The sequence below is a fragment of the Chrysemys picta genome, chromosome 6 (assembly GCF_011386835.1).
Source record: "Chrysemys picta bellii isolate R12L10 chromosome 6, ASM1138683v2, whole genome shotgun sequence".
Lineage (NCBI taxonomy): Eukaryota > Metazoa > Chordata > Testudines > Emydidae > Chrysemys > Chrysemys picta.
The window spans coordinates 49950663-49968602 of NC_088796.1; the positions used below are offsets into that span (position 1 = coordinate 49950663).

Here is a 17940-nt window from a genome sequence, read left to right on the forward strand (position 1 = left end):
GAGAGGTGTATTATTCAGCAAAAAAACAGGCAACAGCATAATAATAGAATTGCTGAAATGGAGTGTGAAATAAAACTTGGTGATTTATATTAAGCGGATACTGGAAGCAATTGCTATGGAAGCTAGAATAGAAATACATTAAAAACTGGAGAAATAAGATGCTAATAAAATGAGGTTCAACAGTTTCACTTGAGGAGAAGAAATCTGGTATCTAAGTATAGAATGTGAGAATACTGATATAATTAAAATATATTTTTTTATTAAATATGCTTTTTATCCCAAAGAATCCAAAGTATTTCACAAATTATAACAACACTGAAATACGACCACTTCAGGTGTGGAGGGAAACTACTATTCTGCTCCCTGTACAACAGTGGAGAAATGGAACATTTGGCTAAGAAAGCCAGGGCAAACTCCTGCTGTTATGAAAATTACTATGAGATAGTAAGGACTATATAGGACAATGGAACCTTTAGTTTTTAATATCTGAACTTATAGGTTCCCATAGCATATAGTGTAGGATACTCAACTTATTTACCTTAGAACAGAGGTTCCTCAACTGTGGTCCATAGAGAGCTGGTTGGATCATATGATGCAAGCACCTCCCCTTATTTGTAGCTACAAAATTGCTTTAAAAGACAACTAAAAATACATGAATATTTTTCTAGTATTACTTTTTGAAGTAGGCAATTGTAGTTGTAAATGGAAAGAGAGGTGGTCACATGGTGTTAACTCATATCCCCTCTCCTCCCATTTATCATCTCTATTAAAATATGGTCCACACTATGAGAACATTAGACTCCCTTCCTTAGAAGGAGGAAGGAATTTGAGACTCTGGTTCTAGGGAGTCTAGGTATTCCAAACCTGATGCTTAAACCGTTAAACTAATCTCTCAAGTAATTGGAAAAAACTTTAACACAGAGTTAAGGTTGCCTGGTGATACCTTGTGTCCTTCCAGAATGTCAAGTTCAGCAAAACTCAAATTTCGGAAAACCAGGAAATAGAGTTAAGATAAACACCCATGCAACCTTAACTCTGTCCCTCTGGAGCTGCCAGTAACCCCTGAGAATTATGTGCATGCACTCCAGCTGCATTCAGTATGTTAGGTGTAGCTGTACTGAGAATGGTGAAGGAATAAGTTGGAGCAGCTTGGAAGAGCTGTAATTGTGATGTGAGGAGATCTGGGGATTAGTTTGAGGAGCATCATAGAACTGTGATTGTGATATGAGGAGATGAGGGTCTGAGTCCCCTCCCCGCCCCCCATGTGTGTTATCAAAGGAAAAAGGTGTATATATACCTTGAAGTTCCAGTCTGCAACATTTCAATACAGAATTGTGTTGGTTGTGTCAGTAGCAGGATACTGGGATTTTCTTGCCATGGGTATTGTCAATAGTGAGATGGGATATAAAAGCAGTCTGTGGATTTAATGATGGGTAGGTGAAAGTATAGTTTGGGTTGTATCCTGTGTGCAAATATCAAGGGGTTGTAAAAGAATAGGAGGTGGTTGTTTTAGTTTTACAAGTGTGGTATTTTTTTCAGGGGAGTAGGCTCAGTGTTTGAGCATAGGAGAAGTGCAGATAGTGCCTGTTTTATATTTCCTGGTTTTCAGAACTGTGAGTTTTGCTGAACTTGAGGTTCAGGAAGTGTGCAAGCTATAGGCGGGCAACCTTAACTCTGTTAATGAAGTTTTGTCATTTAATTTACTAGGTTTTTTTTTAAAACAGCTAGGCGTTAATGGTCATTTAGACAGTTGTAGTTCTCACCTAGGTTTGCAGTTGATACACTACTCTGGGTAGGTAATCAAAAGGCTTAGATTTTATATAGTGTTTTTCATCAGTAGGCTTCAAAGAAATTTACATCATCCACATTTTGCGTATGGGAAATTGAGTTACAGAGAGGTGAAGTGACTGGCCCGAGGTCATCCAGCAGGCCAGTGGCAGGACTAGGAATAGTCCTTGTCCAATGGTCTTGCAACTGGGCCACACAGTTGCTATGTGATTCCTCATTGCTCCTCCCCCCTCCTGTACATTTTGTTATAGCAGGATGGGGATAGTGGTTGTACTTTGAAATGTTTGTAATGTGTAGTTGCTAACAGACCCAGTGAGAAAAATCTTCTGATCTATGATCCAAACCTTGACAGTTCTATTATAGTAACTTCAAGTGTGTGAGAAGATTAGTGTGCCTCTCTCCTCCACCCTCTGCCCCACCAACTTTTCCAGCTCCCCCTCCTTATAGTAATTTCTTCTAGATGTTTTAATTTGTTACCTGCAGGCTCTCCAACCCATATCTCAGCTCACATGGAGGGTAGGAAGAGGGGCTTAGGCCTTCCAGATCCTGGCACACACACACCAGGGGAGAATGTGGGGCTGATGGATGCCCTTGCTCTTCTCCAGTGACTCTTACCTGAGCTCCCAACCCCTCTTACCTCCCTTCCCCACTTATCCCCCTCTCCTCCATATGGCAGCAAACCCCTTTCACCTCTCAGCAAACATTCATGTCTACTTTTTTTTTATTCAAAAATGCATTATCCCAAAGTAAACACACTAACAGAGGCAGATTTTAGCAATATGCCATCCAGCCTTTTGACCCACAGTGACAGGCAGACACTGGCAGGATAAGTCAGATTCAAAGGACTACTACTTATCTCCTTGAGCTATCAAGTTTATGTGACACTAACAGTCCATGCATTCTTGGTATAATCCATCGGAAATGAGAATAAGCACATAAGGCTTTCAAAGGGCCTAACTGGAGAAGCAAAATCTTTTTCAAATAATGTATTAATTTGATTTCGCCCAAAGGGCTGGTGGGTACCAGGCACTTTGTTGGGGTAACCGTTGAATGTTGGAGACCCTGATGCAATGATCTGAGCCATGTTTTGATTTCTATCTGTAAGGAGAAAAAAAGTTGCCAGAAACTCTCAACTTTAAGAGAAGCTGTTTTTTTTCGGGGGCTATATCTTGGTACACTTTGGTCAAATGGCCCCAAATTTGGATCATGAATGGAATCCCATACCCAGCACAGCACATTACAAAGCAATACAGCTAATAGTGTAGATTTTAGAGCACTCAGCAGAGTCAAGGTTTGAACAGAAAGCTGTTTTTAACCTTAACTGTAGGAGGGCTATCACTCTGCTGTAATTTCTTGGTAAGCAAAGTCAGATATTGAGGAGATTAGAAGCATGAAAAACTAATTATTTTCAATGTTGAATTTCATAGTTTTGAATCAACAGCGCTTGGAGTTTCTTGCAATGCTTGATGTAAAACAACAGAAGATTATTCAGGAAAATATGTCCATTAATAAAAGTGGCTTTACAGAAATTACAGGTCTTGAAGTAAGTGAGAATTTTGTTTTCTTTATTTCAGTAAGTATGGTTGGTTGGAAGTTTTTTTTTTTTTTAAATACATTTTGTTTGAGCAGTTAATGAAGTTCCACAAAACATTTCCTTCCAAAAATTCATTTTGATAATGCATCAGAATACAGTATGACTTTTATAGCAAATGAGAAATATGCCTCCTGTTATTAACTGAGTGCTTGCAATAAGTAGTCTCTGAGCCTGTTGGGCAATTATCTGCTTTGCTACTGTCGTGGAAAGGAAGAGCGGACCGAAGAAGCATCAGCATATCCTACTAATGTTAACAGGTTTAGCACTATCTCCTCAAGCTCTGCACTTTTCTCTTATGAGAGGAGACCTCTTTTGAGGTCTTCAGGGAGCAGCATAAATATACTGACAACTCTTCTGACTGTCCTTATGCTGTATGGTAGAAGCCATGCTTCTGGTCAGTGGAAGATACTCCACTATCCTGTCTGTCATGCTGCAAATGTGGCAAAAATGATGGTGAATGACTAAGACTCCAATTTATATGATCCAAGGTCTGAGATTTCCAGAGAGCAGTCTGGAATATATCCAAGGCTTCCTTAACTTTCTGGGGCAGAACCCTATTGACAAGGACAAATAGTATGACATGACAGGTTGAATCCTGGAAATATTCATTCTAGCAAGATTACACTGTAATGGTCTTTTTATTACTTTTGTATTCAATTACAACTAGGGAGAACATTTTCAAAAGCTTCTAAGGGATTTAGGAGCACAACGGCCATTGAAAGTCATTGGGATTTATGCCCCTAAATCACGTAAGCATTTTTGAAAATCTGCACCTAAACCTTTTAATAATCTCATAATATACAATATGTGTGGGTATGTCCACATTTGTTAAATATCTGACTGCTACTTATTCATAGGCTGAACTCAGTAATACCTTGTCTACACATTTACTCAGGGAATAGCTTGACACTTTTAATTTAAAAAAGAAAAAGTTTAATGCATTATGCATAAGACTACAATTTTGTCATGGATATTTTTAGTAAATGTCATGGACAGGTTAACAGGGTCCACACACACCTCTCGCAAGCAACCCCCCTCTGGCTGGCTGGCTGTGTCCATGGTCTTTAAACCAGTCCCAGCCCTGCCTTTGGGCTGTACCCCCAGAGTTTGCTGCTTCAGGCCACTGGGAGCTGCGGGAAGCTGCAGCCAGCACATCCCTCGGCCTGCGCCGCTTCCCACAGCCCCCATTGGCCTGGAGCAGCGAACCGCGGCCAGTGGAAGCTACGATTGGCCGAACCTGCGGACGCGGCAGGTAAACAAACCATGCCGGCCCATCGGGGTGCTTAACCCTGGGAAGTAAACCCTGATGGAGACCATCCCCATAGGAATTTAATATGCTTTAACATCACATCTTTAGTAATTCTTGAGTGTCCCCATGTAGACAAGCCTGGAACAGAAAAATTTTCCAAGCCAGGGACAGATACTATTTGCTGTATTATACGCTCTAATTTTATTTGGGACTTGTGCATGGATAAACTTTTTTTCTTTTTCTTTTTAGAGTTCACCTGTTTGGGTACATAAACCTGTAAAGATGTATACTGCATAATTAAGACTATGATTATGTTATGGAGGTCACGGAAGTCACAGAATCTGTGATTTCCAAAGACCTCCGTGACATTGGGGCATCCACAGCAACCCAGCCACTGCTGGCAGCAGGGACCCTCCTGCAGCAGCCCTGCTGCGATGTGTGGCAGAAGGACCCCTGCAACTGACCAGCCGCCACCACTGGCAGGGTCACCCAAGCTGCCCGGCCACCAGTGCTGCTGGCGGGGGACCTGGAGCTCTCTAGCCACAGTGGGGGGGACTCTGCAGCTCCCCAGCTGCCGCAGGCAGCAGTGGATCCCACCCCAGTTCCCAGCCCCACAAGCAGTGGGGGATTCCCCCCCACCCAGCTCCCAGTCCTGTGGGCAGTGGGGGGCCCCCAGAGCGTCCCAGCCACCACCGGCGGTGACAGAGGGATCCTGGCAGCTGCAGCCAGCACATCCCTCGGTCCGTGCCGCTTCCCAAAGCCCCCATTGGCCTGGAGTGGCGAACCGCGGCCAGTGGGAGCTGCGATCGGCCGAACCTGCGGACGCAGCAGGTAAACAAACCGTCCCAGCCCGTCAGGGTGCTTACCCTGGTGGGCTGCGTGTCAAAGGTTGCCGATCCCTGTTGTAAAGTTTGAATAGTTTTTATCGCTTGTTTATTTTAATTAAAAATAAATGGCATGTGTGTGTAGATAATGTGGGTTTCCCTAACCCCAATCCACTATGATTTCAAGATATTTTTATTGGTAAAAATCTAGATTCTTTAAATTACTTTGTGTGTGCACATAGAGGTGTTTGAGTAACTGGTGTGTAATGCTCTTGGATTTGAAGCTGGCGGTTCTTGGAGCCTGCACCTGTAATGCTTCTGGAGGAGAGCCCTGTTCCTGTGCTAAAATGTCAGCTGCAACTCGAAAGCAGCTCCTTCAGCTCAGACAAGAGGTAATGTAGCCTAACTTGGATGTGGAGCAACATAGATGTCTTTTTCATGAAAAAGTTTAGCGTATACTTGCTATTTGGGTCTAGTACATTTCAAAAACAAAATAGTGCTTTTCAAAAGTCTCTGCAAGCTTTAGCAAATGCTATGGTAATACAAATAAGTAGTAGTAATAACACACTAGAAACTTTTGCTTGTGTAGTAATTTTTTGTTTTAAAAAATTTCTATACTGGCAAAAGCCCTATTGTAGATGGCGATATTGGCAATAAAGCACTTTTGCCAGTGTAGCTCCTTTACAAGGATGTTCTTGGAATTTGACGGTTTAAAAAAGATTTGCTGCATGAGGGTCTTGTTTTAAAGCTAAAGATAGGTGATCCTGAGCATGGTAATCATATACTAGTATTAAGAGGTATGATGAATTTGTTTGAATGGATGTTACAAATTTAAAGCCTAAACTGATTTTTGCTTAGAGTTAGCTGGCATAAGTGTGTAGGTATGTAAACACACACACACACCCTAATTTAAGAGTGCTGCCTTTTTGCAGATATCCAGTTGTGGCCACGCTTTTATTAATGTATATGTGTGGTATGAGAGAGAGAAAATATAATACAATGACAGAGAGAGAAAACCCACATGTGGTACATTGAAATTATTCAGAAGTTTTGCACAGAGCTAGCCTATATAAACCATGTAAACTTATTGTTAGCTATATCCGTCCTTCCTTTTTCCTCCTGTTGTTTGTTGCATCTTCTTTTGCTTCCTGGTGTTTGTACAGCTCCTAGCACAATGGAGTCATGATCCTGATTTAGACCTTTTAGGGCTACTGCAATACAAATAATAAATGCAGCAACACAGAAACACAATTAAAATTAAATAACCTAAGTTCCATCCCTTAAAGATGGAAAATGATATTTGTGAGTTCTAGTTTTAGTTTGTTGGAAGCCCATTGGAAATCTTGATAGTGTAAGATTAAGTATTATTTTGAAAGGTCCATTGTGCATATGTAACAGTCTTCCACAGAAGTTGTCATCAATTTCAAGATTCATTTGGATTGAACAGGAAAATGGCTAAGAAAAATTAAAGTGAACTAAAAATGTCCATCAGGAATGCACCCTGAACAAGAACATATGGGGAAAAATAGCTTGTCTGTTAAAAGAAGCAAGTCCTACAATCATTTTCTTTTTTAAAGACACAACTGTGACTTTCTTCTAGTCATTTATATCATGTTTTAGTCTGAAAAAGTGTTTCCTGTCTACCTTGCTTAAAGAATAGATTTAGTTAAAGCCATAATTTGTGTGGTGCATTTTTGTTTTGTTTTATTTTATTACTTTTATAAGTATGGTATCCTTCCTCAATGTCCTGCAGCTGTAGGGCAACAGTTCCCTTTTCAAAGAGCAGCACAGATTTGGAAACGATGCTATCATGGCTCTGTTGTACATGGGTTGTTCTCCTTGACACTAGTACCTCAGCTTCTAATAACATAGAACTCTCTTGCACATGTTCACAGCCTGTTTGTGACGGCAGTGCTGAGCGCAACTGGCATGCGAGACTCCTGCTCCTCTTCAAGCTGTCCTGGAGGGGCAAACAGTACTGCAGGAGAGCCAATTAGTGCAGAGGATGTGTGTGTGTATGTAGATATAAACGCACACATTCAGGGGTAAGGATTTCAATCCCCACTTCAAAATTATTCTTTTAGCAAGCTAGTGTTTAGTTTGTTTTCCTTCTAAAAAGATTGTTTTGAAGAAAGTACTGATGTCACCACTTCCCTAAAAGTATCTAGCTAGCTCCTCCTCTATCTCCATTCACCCGTAAAGGCCTGGTATGTGTGTGTCTGTGTTGGCAGTGCTCTTTCAATATGATAGCAGGATTTCTTATACTATCTGTGTGTTAATACAGTCTAAATTTTTTTAACTGCTTTGGCTTCCTAGTTTGTGTGATGCATTCTATTTTTTCCTTAATTTAAAATAGTGTGAAGCTCTGAAGAAGAGTAAAGAAGAAGCGTATATAATGGCAGATGCCTTCAGAATTGCGTTTGAGCAGCAGTTAATGCAGAGGAAAGACCAGGCTTTGAGGCTCACACAAGTGAATAAGATCTGTAAAAAAGAAACAAAACTTATAAACTGGAAACGCCTGAAAGAGGATGGTAACTGTGATGTTTCATAATTATGTTGTTGTTGGAATTTAAGTAAAATTAATAAGTATCAGTAGGAAAGAGGATAGGTTTATTGAAGAATTACAACACTCTGTTTCATTTACAGCTGTGATCCAATTGCTGACCTAAGAATCCTTAGAATCAAGAAAAAAGAAGTTATGTGAAAATTGTAAATACATCACAACTGTGTCATCTAGTTAGGGATTTTCTGCTGGAGGTTTCACAACTTCTATTTTAAGGAATTCTGTACATAAATAGAACTTGCTTGTAATCACTAACAATAACTTTAACAGCATATTGGATCTATCAGTCTAGGTTTTTTAATCTAATTTTTTTTATCCTGCACTCAGAGGATACGGTCTGAATAAAATCCCTGAAAAAAATCGTTAACTATGGCACTAATAACATATTGGATATTAAAACTGCAGGGATCTTCAAAATCAAACATACTTTTACACCATTTATGATATTTGTTTAACTTTTGCACTCAACTTGGACTGTGAAAATAGACTGATCTCTTTAGTTATCCTATAGTAGCACAGTGTATCACATTTCAATTGTAAATATTGCAGAGGGAATGTTTGTTCTTCTTTGAGTTGTGTCCCTATGGATGCTCCACGTTAGTTACTTCAGGTGTGGATGTGCCTCTTGAGCCCTTGATTAGAGAGTTTCCATAGGCAGTGTCCGTTCAGCTCACGCATGCCCTCGATACAATCTCATGCCACACACCAAGGTTATATAGCAGGCAAACTGCCCTGGGTTCCTTCTTTACAACCTGGGACTGAGATGGAGCTCTAGCGTGTCCACCTTGTGCATGCATCACCATGTTTTGCTGTTGTTCTATTGTTAGTTTAGTGTGTCTAGTTAGAATTAGTTGTAGATAGTAGTGAGAGGTTTGGAATTTTTTCTCCCCTCCCCTTTTTTCCCCCCCCCCCTGGGGAACTTATTTGGCCTAGCTGGACATGCCTGGCTTCCCAGGTTTCAAATGTTGCTTCTCTTGTCAGGAAGCTGTCTGGTCAGTGATGGGCAATCTAAGTGCTGATGTTGCTTGGGAGAGTCCCATGTCTCCCAAAAGTGTAGCTTTTGCCTGGCTCTAAAATCTAGAGCATGGAAGAATCGGTAAACCAAATTGAAGCTTCGGATGATGGAGCGTTCCTTTCAACCCACTTCTGAGTCAATCAGGAGTCTGCCTCCTATACATCTGTCTCCAGTGCCCCATTGACCTTGGGTAAGGTGTCCCTTAAGAGGGGTGAGGGAAGACTGTGGAGGACTCAGAGAAGGTACCGAAGAAGAGGACCTTAGGCTCCCACTACAAGAGCCAGCTCCTAAAAGGCCCCAATCTCCTTCTAAGTCTGCAGTGTCAGAAGCTTTGCCTTCTTGACTCAGTACCATGGAGGTGAAGGACTCTTTCTCTGGTACTCGTGGGGCTGGGAGATACTGGAGCACTTTGGAGAAGCACAGCTCCTTGGTACCATCTGGGAAGAACAGAGTGGCCCAGGACATACACTCCTATAGAACGGCATCATCTACAGCAGACTTAGCAGTGGTGTCTTCGCATTCTGGTCCATCAGTACCAGCAAAATCAAAGCATCAGACACCTTTGGCCCCAGCATCTATATGCTCCAGATCAACAGTACCCTCCACCTCAACTTCTGCATCATTACCAACCCACTTGCTACCCCAGGAATTCTGCTACTCCAGGGACTTGTTAGTGTTAGACAAGCTGGAGCCTCACTGCTCATGGATGCCAACTGAGTCTCAGTACTGAGACCCCAGTCCCCAGATTATCATTGCTACCTTGCAGGATTCCCCACCCTTTTCTACTGGGTCCCTCCTCCCCATTAAAGGACATTGAGGAGGATGAAGGAGACGTTCAGTTGGTCTACTTATCAGTGCAGAGTTCCCCTCGCATCATTACAGGACCCCATACTTTGACAAGGATTCTTATCTATATCAGGGTTGGTGGTATCAGTCCTGGGTACCACACCCTCTCCTGTAGAGGCCTCCCTAGTGGCTATACTGAGATCTTTGGGCAGCAATTGCACCAGGAGACTAGGGTTTCACAGTCTCTTCCATCAAATCCCTGACATGAGGAGACCTTTGAAGAACAGGAGAGTGGTCTGGACAAAGAGTCCACCCCTTAAACTCCTATTTCGTCTTCATCCCCTGACGAGGCAGTTATACCTCTGCTACCACCGATGTCAGACAATTTTCGCCAGTTCCAAGACCTTGTGAAGAAGATGGCTGACACCCTCCAGATACCTCTTGAGGAAGTTGAAGACTCACAACACAATCTCCTGGACATTCTGCAGTTGACAACACCCACCCCAGTTGTGCTACCCATTAATGAAGTACCCCTGGATCCAGCAAAGACACTGTGACGAACTCCTGCCACCATCCCACCAACTAATAAATGGTCAGAGAAGAAATATTATGTTTCCTGTAGGGACTCAGAATTTTTGTTTTCCTTCCTCCCCACCTAATTCCCTGAGGGTGGATGCCATAAACAAGGTGGTAAACAGCATTATGCCAGGTCTACCCCTTAAGATAAGGATCAGAAGAGGTTTGACCTTTTTGGCTGAAAGGCGTACTCATCCAAAGGCAAATCAATCACGATCATGACAGATGGTATGGCTTGCATGTTCAACAAACTGGGAGGAGCAAGATCCCCCTGCTTGTTTGCCAAAGCTATGAAGTTATGGAAATGGTGAATAGCCCATCAGATTCAGATCTCAGCCATTTAATTCCCTGGCGTCCAGAGTGTCACAGATGATCTGCCCAGAAGGGGCTTATCCCAGGACTACGAATGGGAGTTGGACTCTCAAATTCTTCATGTGATTTTCCAGAGGTGGGGACTTCCAAAGGTGGGCATATTTGTCACGTCCAGCAACTGGAAGTGCACCTTATCCTGCTCAAGAGGAGACCTAGGTCACCATTCTTTGGGAGACGCCTTTCTCCTTCCCTGGACAAAGGGCTTGTTCTACACATTCCCTCCAACACCACTAATTTTAAGAGTGATGAAGAAGATCAGACAGGACAAGACCAGGGTTTTCCTTATAGTACCGACCTGGCTGATGCCAAGATGGTATCCTTATCTGCTTCATCGGTGTGTCCAACTGACTTTTAAGCTTCTGACCATCTGTCATCTCTTCTCCCAGGATGCAGATTGTGTGTTTCACCCCAACCTAGAGATCCTTCATCTCCAAGCACGGCTCATAGATGTCCACAGGCTTAGGATCCACCTGCTTGACAGGAGTACAGGAGGCATTACTAAACAGTAGATGGGACTCAACTTACTTTCAGAAATGGAAAAGGTTCAACCAATGGTATCGCTGGCACCGCCTTGTGCCTGAATCTTCTCCCCTCTCAGCCTATGTCCTCTAGATTTATTAAGGGTTTGGAGAACCTTGACCCCGCCCCCAGGTTAAGGATCCTACTTCAATTTGGGATCTCAAACTGGTATTTAGATACTTTGAGACCTCTGTTTGAACCTATGGTGACCAGCACCTTGTTTCATTTATCTATGATGATGGTCTTTCTAGTCACTATCATGTCAGCCCACAGGGTTGGGGAGAATGGGGCCGTGATGGCAAATCCCCCATTTATGGTATTTTTCAAGGACAAGGTCTCCTTAGGACCACATCCAAAATTCTTACCTAAGGTGCTGACGGATTTCCATCTTACCCAGTCTATTCATCTACTGGTATTTTTTCCTAAACCACTCAGCATGAGACTTCCTTTCATACATTGGATCTGAGATGAGCATTGACCTTTTATCTGGATAAGAACAAGCAATTTTGAAAAGCACCTAGACTGTTTGTCTCCATTGCAAAAAGATTCAAGGAATACATGAAATCTTCACAGAGACTTTCAAGGTGGATCTCTGAGTATATTATTGCTTGCTACGATGCTATACCTCGCCAAGGGATAATAACAGACTTTGCCAGATTGCAGGCAACTTCCACAGCTTTAGTCAAAAACCTTCCAGTGTTTGAAACAGGCCCATCTAGCAGCTCTACCTTAGTGCATACTTTTTCTGAACATTATGCCTTGGTTCTTGCCATCAGTTCTGATGCAACACTTGGTTCTGCTCTACTGTCTTCTGTCTTGGACTTGATTCCAAAGCTCCCCATCCCCTGTGGGGATACCCCTTGGGAGTCACTGGAAGTGGAGCATCCATAGGGATACTACTTGAAGAAGAAGAAGAAGAAGAAGTTACTCCTAGCCCACGAAAGCTTATGCCCAAATAAATTTGTTAGTCTCTAAGGTGCCACAAGGACGCCTCGTTGTTTTTGCTGATACAGACTAACATGGCTACCACTCTGAAACCTGTCACCTTGTGGAGTAACTCTGTTTTTTTGAGATGTCTCTCTCTATGGATGCTCTACTATCCACCCTCCTCCCCCCTGCTTCAGACTGCTCTTTGTTGCACTGTCAGATAGAGAAGGAACCAGAGGTGAAAGTAAGCCGGTAGAATCCGGGACAGCTGTGCTGGACTGGACTGGACTGGCTTCTCGGCGGCGATTTAAAGGGCCCGGGGCTCCCCGCAGCGGCCGGAGCCTCTGGCCCTTTAAAATCCCGGAGCCCCGGGGCTCCTGCAGCTGGGCTCGGGTGGATATTTAAAGGGCCCGGTGCTCCTGCAACTGCAGGGAGCCGTGGGCCCTTTAAATCCCCGCCCGACCCCTGCTGCCCTGGGGTAGTGGCGGCAGGGCTCCTGCGGTGATTTAGAGGGCCTGGAGCCCCGCAGTAGCCAGAGCCCTGGGCCCTTTAATTCGCCCCTGAGCCCGGGGCTCCAAGCCGCCTCTGCAGCTGGTAGCTCTGGGGTGATTTAAAGGCCCTGGGGCTCCCAGCCACAGCCGGAGCCCCAGAACCTTTAAATCTTGAAAGGCCCCACCTCTTCTGGTTGAGGCCACGCCTATTCTGGTTGAGGCCACACCCCTGCTCAGGACTCCGGCGTACTGGTAAGTCCTTTAAGTTACTTGCACCCCTGGAAGGAACTGAGGGAAATTTGCCTGTGCAGCCCTATATATCGTTGATGTGTGGCCTGTGGTTGTAAAGAGGGCATGTGTCAGTCGAATGGACACTGCTAATGGAAAATCTCTGACCAATGGCTTGAGAGGCACCTGAAGTAACTGAAGTGGAGCACCCATGAGGACACACATCTTGAAGAACCGCAGTTACTGCACAAGGTGAGTACTCTTTTCTTTTTAAGAAAAAACAACCAACAACTTTTATTTAGAATTGTAATGACCTTTTGTGAAAAGATTTATATTGTTAATAGGATTTATACAAGCGTATTGTTACAAATTTTAATCCTGGGCAAGATTTAATTTACAGTTTTAGTTGCGTGGTTTTTTTTTTTTTTTAATAAAAGAGAAAAATGTGTTGATAGTACTAATTTGTTTTACAGAAGTATTATGATTAGGGCTATGATTTTGTCATGGAGGTCATGTATTCCATGACTTCCAGAGACCTCCGTGACTTGAGCCCCCAGCGCCTCAGGACTGTAGGGTCCCCTGCCACCTCTGGCAGCTGGGAACTGCGGGAGCCCAAGCTTCCGGCCGCAGAGGGAGGCAGGGTTGCCCCGCAGGCAGCTCCCAGCCAGGGCGGAGGCAGGGTTGCCCAGAGCTCTGAGGCAATGGGGAGACCCCAAACTCCTGGCTGCTGCGGGCAGCAGGGCTCTCTGGAAGTCCCGGCTGCCACAGGCGCCCTGGAACACGGAGCCGCCAGCGGTGGCATGGGGCTCAGAGCCTCCACAGGCGGCACGAAGCACTGAGCCTCCATGGGCAGCACGGAGCAGTGAGCCTCCGCGGAGGGCACAAAGCACTGAGCCTCCATGGGCAGCTGGGGTGCCCCGAGCTTGGAGCCGCCATGGGTGGTGGGCAGACCCTGTATCTCCAACCCAGGCCCCCCTGGGTGATGTGGGGAGCCTGCAGCTCCCCATTTTGTCATGCATATTTTTAGTAAAAGTCATAGATAGGTCACAGGCTTCCATGAATTTTTCTTTTATTGCCCGTGACCTGTCCGTGACTTTTACTAAAAATATTCGTGACAGAATCTTAGCCTTAATTATGATGTATGATAAATTCACAAGGTAAGGGAATTACAAGTTTGAATTAAGCACAGAAATGTGTGTTGAATATCCCCCACTCTCTAGGCAATTTGAGAAATATTACATAATATATAAACAAGTTTTAACTATTTTTAGAAAACATTCTTATTATCAATAATACTTGGCACTGGCCATCCACAGATCTCAAAGAGATCTGTAAAGGAGAGGAGTAAATATCATTATCCTTATTGTACACATAGGAAAACCAAGGTACAGAAAATATTAAGTGCTTTGTTCACAAATCCACGGCAGAGCTGGGAACAGAACCCACTTCCAGTCCCATGTGTTATCCACTGACCCACTGCTGCTATGGTTTGTGAAATCTGCTGGTTTTTTTTCTTTGTTTGCTAAAGAGGCCCCAGAATGTAATATTCTGACATGAGATATATTTTAGAAGCTTTCATGAAACTACTGATTATTCTGGTGTCTTTGTTCGCTAATTATATGTCCTGAGGCATCTTCAGCAAACATAAAGAGAACTTAAAACTTCCACACTCTTTTTATAGTGGGATATTAGCATATATTTCTAGACTTAACTCAGGATAGTTTATCCTTTGTTTATTTTAATCTTCATTGAAATTTAAATATATATATATAGCAGTTTAAGACTTACAACTTTTTACATTTCTTCCACAAAACCTTTTTTAACTTAGCATATAGTGTCCCTTTTATAAAACAAAACAAGTAGGGATTGTTATAATAATACCTACCCTCTTATATTGAGTTTTTCATCAGTAGATCTCAGAGGACTTCAGTCTTTATAGAAGAGCCAAAGTGTATTTCTCATGCAGTTCCAGAAGTTTCCATTTTGTTGACCCATGTTTGCAATCAAAAGACTATTTTATCATTGGTGTGAGCCAGCACAGCCTTGCATGCAAAACCATTTGCCATATTGTGTCCCATGAAAATCATCTATAATTTGGATTACCACTTTATAAATGTCCATATCTTACTTTGTAAATGTATATTTTATCCCAAAGTCAACTTCTTTTTTGCTTAAAGAATACTAGTTTTCATGTCCTTTTTGTGTATTTCAAATGAAGTGTATTCCTTTTCTCAGGACTTATGAAGTTGCAAGGGAACAAGAAAAATCTGGGACAAAAGTTGACGGGCATGCTTATTTCTGATGCTGACTGCAGGAAAATGGAAGAATTGGATAATCCTCATGAAATCCTTAGGATGCTAATAGATTTGGTTAGTATCTTAAAAAAATCTTGAAAAAGCATATTGATCAAAGTTAGCTTTGTTCCCACTGAGCAAACAAATATTGTTGACTCGCATATGATGATGTTCTAAGGAATAGTTTATAAACTAGTTTTCTTTTTTTCTTTTTAATACAGCTGAATGATAAAGAAGAGGCTTTGGCTCATCAAAGAAAGGTTAGTTATATGCTGGCTCGTGCAATGGAGGGAAAAGAAGATGCATCAAAGCAGAGTAACGAAAACAATCTTTCAGGAGAAAACATTACTCTGAAGAACCATCAAGATACAGCTTCAGAATCTCAAGAGTCAACTGAGCCTGAATATTCATGTTGCCAAAATCTTGGCTCTCAGGACAACACTTTCTCAATTCTCAACACAAAAATATATCAAAAATCAGCAAGACCACTTAAAAAATCACATTCCTGGCCATCCAGGAATTTAAAAGAAAATTATGTGCAAGGGATAGATGAAACTACAGATATGAATTGTACATATCAAGAGCACTCAGAATTAAAAAATAACTTGTGATAGTGCCAAGGCACAAGTAAGCCTTGCAGGGCATGTCCTAGGCATCCCTAAATTTAAACTCTAATTCTGTAATAAAATTCCAGAAAATCTGGTTTATGAAGGAGGGGGGTGGGGGGAGGGATAGCTCAGTGGTTTGAGCATTGGCCTGCTAAACCCAGGGTTGTGAATTTAATCCTTGAGGGGGCCACCTAGGGATCTGGGGCAAAATCAGTACTTGGTCCTGCTAGTGAAGGCAGGGGGCTGGACTCAATGACCTTTCAGGGTCCTTTCCAGCTCTAGGAGATAGGTATATCTCCATATAATTTATTTTAACTACTTTTCTAAAGAACATATTTCAATACTCGGGGTAAAAATGTTAAGATACTTATTTTTTTAATTATGTTGTACTGTATAATCCTTTTTAGACTTTGTAAAATGTCTGTTTACTGTCTGCTTCTGTGTGTGCCTGCTACTATGAAAAAAAGTCGGCCAAAAGCTTTTGGAAGGATTAGTGTATTAATTAATCAAGGTGGTTTGTTTTTGCTGTGGGGATGGTTTTGCCTTTTACCTGTTCTTTTCCTCTTACATCTGATAACCAAAATAAAGACCTTAAAAAAACATTTGATTCTCTTCCAACTCTGCCGTGTGCTTAAAAAAAGGTATAAGAAATGTGTGGAAAACCAAGAGTCATGCTGTGTTGTATCTGTAGTTCATTAATTAACATTAGCAATGCTGGATGCATTTCAAAATCCTGTATGTAACACATAGCAGCAAAGACCATTCCATTTTAAGTCCCAACAAATAGCTTCGTGGTTTCAGTGTTTGTTTTGTTTTATTATTTAAATTATAATTATACCAGTGTTTTGATATACCTTATGATTAGGGCCCTACCAAATTCACAGTCTATTTTGTTCAATTTCACGGTCGTAGGATTTAAAAAATAATAAATTTCTTTATTTCAGCTATTTAAATCTGAAATTTCACAGTGTTGTAATTGAAAGGATCTTGACCCAAAAAGGAGTTGTGGGAGGGACGCAAAGTTATTGTAGGGGGTTGTTGCGGTACTGCTGTCCTTACTTCTGTGCTGCTGCTGGCAGTGGCGCTGCCTTCGGAGCTGGGCAGCTGGAGAGCGGTGGCTGCTGGCCGGGAGCCCAGCTCTGAAGGCAGAGCCACTGCCAGCAGCAGCACAGAAGTAAGGATGGCATGGTATGATATTGCCAACTTTACTTCTGCGCTGCCGCCTGCCGAGCTGAGCAGCCCTAGGGCAGCAGCCGCCACTCTCCAGCAACCCAGCTCTGACGGCAGCAATGCAAAAGTAAGGGTGGCATGGTATGGTATTGCCACCCTTACTTCTGTACTGCTGCTGGTGGGGTGCCGCCTTCAGAGCTAGATACCTGGACAACAGCTGCCACTCTCCAGCTGCCCAGCTCTGAAGGCAGCACAGAAGTAAGGGTGACAATACAACAACCCCCCTAAAATAACCTTGTGACACCCCCACACACAACTGATCCCCCCCCCCCCCCTTGCAACTCCCTTTTGTGTCAGGACCCCCAATTTGAGAAACGCTGGTCTCCCCCGTGAAATCTGTATAGTATAGGGTAAAAGCACACAAAAGACCAGATTTCACATTCCGTGATGTGTTTTTCATAGCTGTGAATTTGGTAGGGCCCTACTTATGATAAGGTATTAAGTTTCTGAGACTACACTTAAACATAATTTTTATCAGCTATTTGGACACAGTCCAAAAGTTGACCTACAGTGAAAGTTTCTGGGAAGTAGCCTTTCAATTCCAAGTTGGTTTTATCTCGTTCATTAAAAATATCTATCACTCCATGGCTTTCTTTAATATTTGCAAGTACTTGTCGTTTCTTAAAACGTTTCTATTTAGCTGTATTTGCAGCAAGTAGTTATACGATAAACTCCATTTCTAGCTAGAACAGGCTGAATAGTAGAAAAAATAATGTTGAGTATTTTTGATTGATATTGCTGCTATTCTTAGAGTAAAATCTTTTCAATTAATATTATTTGACCAACTAAACGGTTCGGGAAAACAGCAGTTTGCAGACATATATGTTCATTGAATAGTATTAAACCATGTGTACGCAGATCAATTCTGATATAATT

At 42.4% G+C, this 17940-nt stretch overlaps 1 protein-coding gene across 3 annotated transcripts in view; it reads left to right on the forward strand.

The window, feature by feature from the left end:
• Nucleotides 1–16434, forward strand: part of CCDC125 (coiled-coil domain containing 125) — a 37137-nt gene extending 20703 nt beyond the window's left edge. For all 3 annotated transcript variants that reach the window (XM_005288200.5, XM_024104531.3, XM_065599127.1), the window contains exons 8-12: nucleotides 3216–3331; nucleotides 5740–5847; nucleotides 7812–7986; nucleotides 15168–15301; nucleotides 15448–16434. In XM_005288200.5, coding sequence (XP_005288257.2) covers nucleotides 3216–3331; nucleotides 5740–5847; nucleotides 7812–7986; nucleotides 15168–15301; nucleotides 15448–15837 — 923 coding nt within the window. In that variant the 3' untranslated portion in view covers nucleotides 15838–16434. The remainder of the gene's footprint in view (nucleotides 1–3215; nucleotides 3332–5739; nucleotides 5848–7811; nucleotides 7987–15167; nucleotides 15302–15447) is intronic.
• Nucleotides 16435–17940: the final 1506 nt, after the last annotated feature.